Below are 10,000 nucleotides of genomic sequence, written 5' to 3'. Positions count from 1 at the left end.
TTAGGATAATTGTTGTTGTTATTATCATCATAACTATCATCATTATCATTAGTAGTATCATTATAATAAGTGTAATGATAATGATAATAATCAAGATAATAATAATGACGATAACAATGATAATGGGGATGAGAATGATATTGTCAATAAATGCAATTATGAAAATAGTAAGAAGATGAATAAGACTAGAATTGTAAATAATTATGATGATAAAGAGAATGATAATAAAAGTGATGATGATAAGCAAAAAAATATAATAATATTGATAACAATAGTAATGATGATAATACTAATACCGATACTACTACTAATAATAATGATAATGTCAATAATGGTGATAATAAGGATAATAACAGTGGTAATGATAATGATAGTAACAATAATGATAATGATAATTATGATAATGCTAATGATTATGATAATGATAACAGCAGTAATAACGATGATAATGATAATAACAATAAAGATAATAATGATAGTATTGAGGATGTTAATAATAATGATGATGATGATAACGTTAGTCATGATAATTGATGATATTGATAATGACGTTAGTAATACTATGGTAATGAGAAGGAAGTGATAATAACAATAGTAATAGTATTAATAGAATAATGAAGATGATAATGATAGCAATGATGATGACAATTTTAATGATACTTTTAATCATTATAAGGCTAATTACACTAATTACTGCAGCAATAACAATGATGATAATAATGATAATAATAGTATTAACAATACCTATGGAAAGAAGAGGAATGGTAACAATTGTGATGATGATGATAATAGTAATAAGATAATTAACTTTGTTTTGATAATAATTATTATTGTTGTTATATCATCATTATGATAACAACGATAATATTTTTAAAATCAAAACCCTTGTTAATATCATTACCATTGTCATCATAAGAATAACAGTCGCTATGACCGTTAAATTAACAATAAAATTAAACATTATCACCATTATCATCATCATCTTCACTTCCTCACTTCCCAATAATCAATGAGTTAATTCCGTCCTCCGTTGCACCAGCAGTTGTCCACTCGTGCCATGTAATCAGCCAGGGTTATGGACAGACTTGCCTCTGCTTATTGGTGAATTGATGCGATATCGAACGGCGTAATTCTCCGTGGGTTAACGTTTATGAAATACACATGTGTACTTGGTGTAAGGGCATGGGCTTTTAGGCTTCTTGAGGGTGTAGGACTGTAGGTATGGTTCTCGTTTGGTGGGGTCACACACGCGCACGCACACACATGCACACACACACAAACATATGTGTGTATGCACAGACACACACACACACACACACACACACACACACACACATATATATATATATATATATATATATATATATATATATATATATATATATATATATATATATATATATGCAGACACAGACACGTTGCTGTGGTAACTTGCTCGGCTTTCAATAATGCTGACTTGAGTTCAAAGCCCGCATTGACAATGGATACTAACCCCGGCCATTCTTTGCACACAAGTGATAATTTAGAAGCACAGTAAACAAAAAGCCCAAGATTCTGCACCCTAAATCATTGTCATTATAACTATCATTATTATTATTACAATCATCATCGTTGTTTTTATAGCTATGATATTATTATTGTTATAGTTATCATAACTATTTTTATTATCACAATTACCATTATTAACGTTATTTTTATCATCCTTATCATAACCAGTATTAGCATTAATTGGCACATACATACATACATACACATACCTCTATTTCCTACATACTGCTATCTCATCGACCGATACTCATTAATTCAGACAAGTGTGCTTTACGAGGAATAAGGATAGCTAGATAAACAGACAAGTGGAAGATAAACGCTCTGACTTGTCAAGGCGAGCAAACATCACATCACGAGTGTTAACGATTTTCGGTTTCCAAGGAGGTTGTTAGTGGTCCGAGACTCTACTGTGGGTCATACAGACTACTTGACCTTGGACGGTTTGTATAAGAAGGTTTTTCAATTACCGTTGGGATGGTTATTATGGTAATTATCATCATTATCATTATTACTTTAAGCTTAGCGTAGGGGATAACTGATTTAATTGAATTTAGTCACTCGGAGTTAGTATAATTAATGATAATGAGATTACATGTAATTACGATTATAGTTATTATCTCTTAATGCAAGAACGCGATTGCATTTAGTCATAACTGGAGGTATCATAGCTAATGCAAGAATGCAATGCGGTATATCAAAAATATCGCTTCATTAATGGTTGGTGGAAATGGACAAAGATGGTGGGTGAGGCATTGATACTATTATAAGTGTGGCATATTTCTTAGTCGGCGCATTAATATGCTTGATGTTGAATACGATTTTGTGCGAACTGATATGAACAGTTAAATACTTACGAGAAAAGCTCCATTCAATGAATTATTTTGTGGCTGAAGAGTATAAGTTGGCTCATTTTCTTCTTTTTTTCTCTCTATCTCTCTATTTCTCTCTCTCTCTCTCTCTCTCTCTCTCTCTCTCTCTCTCTCTCTCTCTCTCTCTCTCTCTCTCTCTCTCTCTCTCTCTATGTCTCTCTTCCTTTCTCTCTCTCTCTCTCTCTCTCTCTCTCTCTCTCTCTCTCTCTCTCTCTCTCTCTATATATATATATATATATATATATATATATATATATATATGTCTTCCTTTCTCTCTTCCCTTCTCTCCCTCTCTCTCTTTCTCTCTCTCTCGTTCTCCTTCTCTCTCTCTTCTCATTATTATTATTATTATTATTATTATTCGTCTTCTTCCCTCCCTCTCCATCCCAATCGCTCTCTCCTCCTGACAGCCGATGACAGCAGCGACACGGACAGCCTCCTCAACGTGACGAGGCTGCAGGCCAGCTCTCAGGATGAGGCCAAGCCCATTGCAACCGACGTGCAGGTTTTCAACGACATCCTCCCGAAGAACGTGCCTGTCGAGCCGAGTCAGCCTGCAGCAGGATCGACGGAGAGTAGCGTAGCCCCGTCTCCTACAGCCTGCCTGGACGACCTGTACTGGATGTTACCTGGCGCTGTTCAGGTGTGACGTAACTTTACAGGTTACGGTGGAATCCTGTTCATTAGGGCGTGCAGGTGGGAAATAAATATGTGAATATGTATGTGTGTGTGTGTGATTTGAGTTTTATGCTTGGGAGAATTATCTTTATTTGGGGATTAGGGAGATAAAGAAGTTATTGTATGTGTATGATTTAAGTTTTTTTTTGTTTTTTTTGAGGGGGGGGGGTGTTCAGATGGAGATAAAATAGATTATTGATGAATAGATTATTAGATATGGATGATTTGAGTTTGTTAAGATTTATATTTATTGAGGTATCCAGATGAGGATAAAGGGAATGTTGAATCTATATAATCAGAGGAAGATTATATATATTAGGATATCTAGATGAAGATAAGGAAATTACTATATATTTTTGTGATTTGAGTTTGCTTGGAAAATTATTTATATTAGGGTATCCAGATGAATATGAAAAAATATATAATATATATGTATCATTTGTGTTTACTCGGAAGATTCCTATAATTTACGGTATTTAGGTAGAGATAAATAAATGAATTCCTATGTATACGTAGAGTTTGTTCAATCATGTTCATTTGTACTTAATCAACGCACTACATCTCTTTATGGACATGTCATCTTCGTGTAGAATTACCAATGCATCTCTCGTTTCAGAGTTTTGTAAAAGGGGCACCTCCATGCATTGCACTATTCCTGTGCCTTAATGGTATATGTCAAACCACCGTGCAACATCTTTTACGCTTTGCTGGAGAAAGTAAAGATATCTGTTTACATTTCTTAGAGCAAAGACTTTCCTTCTGACTATTTATAATACATGTTATACATGTATCGATGATTAATATGGTTTTAGCAATGCGAAATTCATAAGAAATTCATAAGACCAATGCAGCATAACCACCTTAACACTCTGTTTTCTGGTGCACATATAACCTCGACAAATTGATTATGTATACGAATACACACACACACAGACACACACACACACACACACACACACACACACACACACACACACACACACACATATATATATATATATATATATATATATATATATATATATATATATATATATATATATATATATGTATATATATATACATATATATGTATATATATACATACATATGTATATATATATACATATATATGTATATATATATATATATATATGTATATATATATATATATATATATTTATATTTATATATACTGTATGCATTCATTTATTGATACTAGATATAACGGCTTCAGTTGATAATTCAGCACCATATTCAATACAATGTTGTCGGGAAAAAGACTGAATGATTATTGAATTCACCTTTCTGTTTAGTTTTGTTTCTATTTATACATTTTATATATTCTTTAGTTCCCATATCATATTTGAAAATTCTGAACCGTTATACAAGGATGATCTATATTAGTAAATGTGTGTAATCAGTTTTTTTGTCACCTCTTGCTAAATTATTTGTGGTGCTTGCTTACCTCCGTTCGGTTTGCTCAACATTCAATTTTGCAGGATGTCTTGTGAAAAAAAATGTTGCAGCTTTTTTTTATTTAAATCCCTTCCTTACAATAGGATTACTGTCATTCATAAAAACCTTTCTACATATTATTTAGAATACACCATTCACTTTTAAAGACACATACTGCTGCATTGCTATTTAAGTAATGCTTAGCAGAATGAGGTACAAAAAAACAACAATAGCTGTGATATATACCTTTGTTGATATCATTTTCTTTGTTTTACTGTCCTTAGAATATGCGAATTCATATCTTGAAATTGATATTAATATTTGCAGGACTTACGCAATTCGCATTCTTAGAACTGAGGTATAATCTATGTGAAATGGCATTATAAAATGCAAACTCATGTGACGAGTTTGTATAACCTTGAGTGATAGAGGATTTTCTGTAGCCTGATGTAAAATGTCATAAACAATCAATAAAACAAATTATAGCATGATTGTATCGGCGTGAAACCTCCTACCTTTTATATAAGTGTACCCGAACGAAATAAAAAAAAATACACAGTACCCGAATAGGAATAATCTATATGCCACTCACATGATGATAATAACAACTCACATAAACTTCATTCCAATACCAGTCACGAAGCTCTCAACTATACCAAGTGTTACGAACTTCATTGATATAGAAGAAATCGTAAATCCATTCTGGCATATGTTGAGCCACCAGTCCCCTGATGTACAGCTTGAGATCCATACACGTGTACCTCGCCTGGGGAAACCGCTGTGTTAAAGCTTCGACCATTGCGTTAACGGCCGTCGTCAGGTCTACCAACTTGGAAAAAAAAAGAATATGAATTACTTAGTATTGTGGAATGACAATACTTCCTGAAAGTTTGCTAGAGACACAAGTAGCCTGTTAACAGTCTTCGCCGTCTGTCTACCAGCTTGGGAGGAAAAAATGGGAATTCTTTTAGTATTATTTAGACGGAATAAAGGTAGTGATTTGCCTTTTGTGGCCATATCTTGTAATGAGAAGGTATTTCAATATCATAATATAATCTTGATGGTTTGCATTTGTGTTTTACTAGATTTCGAAGTCATTTCGATTGTCTCTGTCTATCTATCGATATATTTCTCCTTTTGTCTCTCTCTCTCCATCTCTCTCTATCTCTCTTTCTTCTCTCTCTCTCTCTCTTTCTCTCTCTCTCTTTCTCTCTCTCTCTTTCTCCGTCTCTCTCTTTCTCTCCCTCTCTCACTCTAACTCTCACTCTCACTCTAACTCTCACTCTCACTCTCTCCCTCTCTCTCCCTTTCTTCTTCTACTTCTAATTATCATCTTTACCTCCTTCTTCCAGAATGATTAAATAAACATCATAGTATATTGTACTTATTTAGATATTTAGCTTAATATGTTTGATATGTGAGACAAATTTGCCACAATTTTTATCATTTCAGCATTAGCGTATAACTATTCTTAAACACGTCACCATACTTTTATCATTAGTCACTCTTGTTATAATTATTATTAGTAGAAATGTCTGTTCACTCGCTAAATTATCACCATAATATAGTGAATTAGTCATTGCTTAAGTTACAGCCTATTCTGGAACTGTAAAGATATATTTTGTGATTTAGTTGACGTAAATTCTCGAGGAAAAAAAAATCTTTCATTCCGTACATCTATTAATTAAATATTACTTAATTTCATTCTTTAGATACTCTGGGGGGTTTTTCTGAGTCATGGCCTTTGGTGTGTGTATGAGTAACTGATTGAGTGAATAAGTGAATGAATGAGTGAGCAAACGAGCGAGCGAGTGTGTGAGTTATAAAGTGAACGAGTAGGTGAGTAATAATTGAAGAAATTAGTGATCAGTCGAGCGAGCGAGCATGTATGAGTTATCAAATAAACGAGTTGGTGAGTAATAATTGAAGAAATGAGTGAACAATCGAGCGAGCGAGTGTATATGAGTTAACAAGTGTGAGATATTGTGAGTCAGTGAGTGTGTGAGTGAGTGTTTGCATTTCCGTATGGAACAAATAGGCATCCAACTGTATTCCTGTGTCTACATAAAATACTAATTCTTCTCATTCTCACCCCAGTGTTGGTGACGTTTTCCATAGAGGAGACAACACGAGCGAAAGTTTCTCTGCCGTACGCATGTCGCACTTCCTCTGTCATGTCGGACCACAGCGACTGGCCGAGCTTTTTGGCGCGCTCCGATGTGTTCAGCTTCGTCCCTGTGCAAAGGGTTTGAAAGATCATTGAGAAAAAGTTGGTATAAAGAGCAATATATCACATAGCAAAGGCTGTACTTTTTTTTATTCGAGAGGGGAGTTAGTCATTTTGAGGAATTACGTGATATGTATGTGTTTACACACACACACACATACATACACACACACACACACACACACACACACACACACACACATATATATATATACATATATTGAATATATTGTATAATATATATGTTATATATATATTAATACAATATAGATATATATATTATATAATATATACATACATACATTTATAATATATGTATATTATTATAGGATATACAATATATATGTATATATATATATTTATGTATATTTATATTTATATTTATCTATTTATATATTATATATATATATATATTATATATATTTATATTTCAAGTTATTTAATTAATTGATATTTTCTGGGTTTCTCATTGAAACTAAACGATGAACGCAAATCGTTGCAATTTATTGTCGTTGGAGGAAAGTTTTCTTTTATATCACGATATGAATTAATAAATCAAAATACATGGCGTAAATGCAGATATATGTTAAAATATATATATATATATATCTATATACATATATTTGTGTGTGTGTGGTGTGGTGTGTGGGTGTGTTATGTGTGTGTATGGTTGTGTGTTGTTGTAGTGTTGTGTGTTGTGTGTGTGCATTGTGAGTGTGTATGTAGCGTTTGTGTGTGCGTTTTTTAGTGACTCGTTTGCGTGTGCGTGCGCGCGAATATAACGTAAAACCAGTCGTGTAAACCCTCAATAGGTCGTGATTTGGCGGATATAAATGTAAGCAGTGTTCAAACGGGAGACAGGTTGGGTTAAAAAAGACCTCGTCGCTGGGTAACCAGTCATTACCCAACTACCCGACCTGCGGGACAGAAACTTTGATAGAGAACTTTTTGACTTGTGATGATGACGATGATGCTAAATGATGGGCGATATACTACTGATGATGATCTATATATATATCTATATATATATATAGATATTATATATGTATATTATATATATATATATATTATATATATATATATATATATATATGAATGTAGTATATTATATATATCTATTATGCATAAATATCTATATATATATATATATCTAAAAATATATATATTATATATATATGTATAATATATATATTATATAAATATATAATATAACTATTATATACTATATACCTATATATATATTATATTATATATATATATATATCATATATATTTATGTATATAATATATTATGTATATATATAATTATATATATATCATTATATATTATATATTTCTATATATGCTGATTTATTCCCTGGTCATAGTGCGCCCTTAGCTGCTTGTGTTACTTCCCTGGTTCCACAATGCAAACGTGAACGCCAAATGTTTGTTTATATGTCGTGTTGGCGGAATAGTTAAAAGTTTTCTTTTAATATCTGTGTGTGAAATTATTATAATATGTCATGCGTATATATATTATATATACAATATATCTAATATATATAAATGAAATTGTTGTGTTATGTGTGTTGTGTATGTGTGTGTGTACGTGTGCGTGTGCGTTGTGTGTGTTGTGTGTGGTGTCGAAGTGGTTTGTGCGGTGCGTTTGCGTGTGCGTGCGCGAATATACCGTAAACAGTCGCAGTTATCTAGTTAAATCGTAAGTAAGCCACGTTAGAAGCCACTGGTAACCCTCGGCGCAGACCCGGCGCCAGTAACAGTACTACCGGGAATGAATTCTTGAAATTTGAAGAAGAACTTTTGTGGTTGATGATGGATGATATTGCTGCCAACTGATGGTGATACTACTACTGATGATGATGATAATGATAACAGTAACAATGGTAAGGATAATAATAGTAAAAGCAATAATGATTATGATAATGATGATGTAAATTATATTGATAGTAGTAATGATAATATTGATGATAATGTTAATACTAATATTACTTCTACTACTGATGATAATAATGCTATTAACAAAATTGATAATATTACTTCTGATGATGATAATAATAAGGATGAAAACGATAACAACAACAATAATAAAGATAGCATTAATGATAATAATAATAACAATAGCAGTAAGGATAACAATAATAATAATAATAATAATAATAATAATAATGATAATAATAATAATAATAATGATAATAACAATAATAATAATAACGATAACAATAGCAATAATAACAACAATAACAATAAAAAATATAATCATCAAAAAAGAAAAAAAAAAAGAAATCACTCTAGCCATTAAATCAAGCAAAGTTAACCCACTGACCTTTAGAGTTTCTTATCAGTGGAAGAAAGGCTTTGATAACGCGAATGTGGCCGAAGATATTAACACTGGCTACGTCTTGGAAGGTCTGTAGAGGCGTCCACTCCACGGCGCCAAAGGTGGAGATTCCGGCATTGTTAACCACGCCCCATAGCTCTTCTGATGGGGGGAGGGGGAGGGGGAGGATGTAAGGCTTACTGTTGGTTGTTTAATTAAGCTGTCTCTGTTTTGTTTTTATTTTTCTCTCTCTCTCTGTGATTCATTCATGTATTTTGTCTGTTGGGGTGGCTGTCTGGCTGGCTGGGTGGTTGGGTTTGTGACTTTCTCTCTCTCTCTCTCTCTCTCTCTCTCTCTCTCTCTCTCTCTCTCTCTCTCTCTCTCTCTCTCTCACTCTTTATCTCCCCCTATCTCTCTCTCTCTGTATCTCTACCTATCTCCTCTCTCTCTCTCTCTCTCTCTCTCTCTCTCTCTCTCTCTCTCTCTCTCTCTCTCTCTCTCTCTCTCTCTCTCTCTCTCTCTCTCTCTTTATCTCTTTATCTCTTCCTGTCTCTCTCTCTGTATCTTTACCTCTCTCTCTCTCTCTCTCTCTCTCTCTCTCTCTCTCTCTCTCTCTCTCTCTCTCTCTCTCTCTCTCTCTCTCTCTCTCTCTCTCTCTCTCTCTCTCTCTCTCTCTCTCTCCTCTCTCTTCCCTCCCTCACGTTCTCTCTCTCTCGCCCTCTCATTATCCTTCCCTCCTCATATCTCTCCTAATATCTGTCGTTTTCAAGTGTCTCATTAGACTGCAGACAATCAAGGTTAGGGCGCGCGTGGTAACAATATTCGGGAGGAAAAGAAAGGAATATTTTCAATGATAAGATAAGAAAATTTGCTTACGAAAGATAAATTGACTGTTTTTTAGACGAGTTGCATGACTTACAT

The 10,000-nt window shown here is 33.4% G+C and overlaps 2 protein-coding genes across 2 annotated transcripts in view; one reads left to right on the top strand and one right to left on the bottom strand.

The window, feature by feature from the left end:
- The window catches only part of LOC122263930 (uncharacterized), an 11,362-nt gene extending 7,836 nt beyond the window's left edge, over window positions 1-3,526 (top strand). The window contains exon 3 of the mRNA XM_043032568.2: window positions 2,828-3,526. Within this exon, the coding sequence (XP_042888502.2) occupies window positions 2,828-3,066 (239 nt within the window). The 3' untranslated portion in view covers window positions 3,067-3,526. The remainder of the gene's footprint in view (window positions 1-2,827) is intronic.
- Window positions 3,527-4,601: 1,075 nt separating this feature from the next.
- Window positions 4,602-10,000, bottom strand: part of LOC122263856 (D-beta-hydroxybutyrate dehydrogenase, mitochondrial) — a 6,407-nt gene continuing 1,008 nt past the window's right edge. The window contains exons 4-7 of the mRNA XM_086547132.1: window positions 9,078-9,241; window positions 7,672-7,676; window positions 6,625-6,820; window positions 4,602-5,361 (exon numbers count right to left, since the gene is read on the bottom strand). Coding sequence (XP_086403258.1) covers window positions 5,179-5,361; window positions 6,625-6,820; window positions 7,672-7,676; window positions 9,078-9,241 — 548 coding nt within the window. The 3' untranslated portion in view covers window positions 4,602-5,178. The remainder of the gene's footprint in view (window positions 5,362-6,624; window positions 6,821-7,671; window positions 7,677-9,077; window positions 9,242-10,000) is intronic.

Source organism: Penaeus japonicus, unplaced genomic scaffold, assembly GCF_977035675.1.
Source record: "Penaeus japonicus unplaced genomic scaffold, GWHDUDI00000001_assembly GWHDUDI00000019, whole genome shotgun sequence".
In the NCBI taxonomy this organism is placed as follows: Eukaryota; Metazoa; Arthropoda; class Malacostraca; order Decapoda; family Penaeidae; genus Penaeus; species Penaeus japonicus.
Note: the sequence above shows the minus strand (reverse complement) of the source record. Positions and strands in the feature narration are given on the sequence as shown.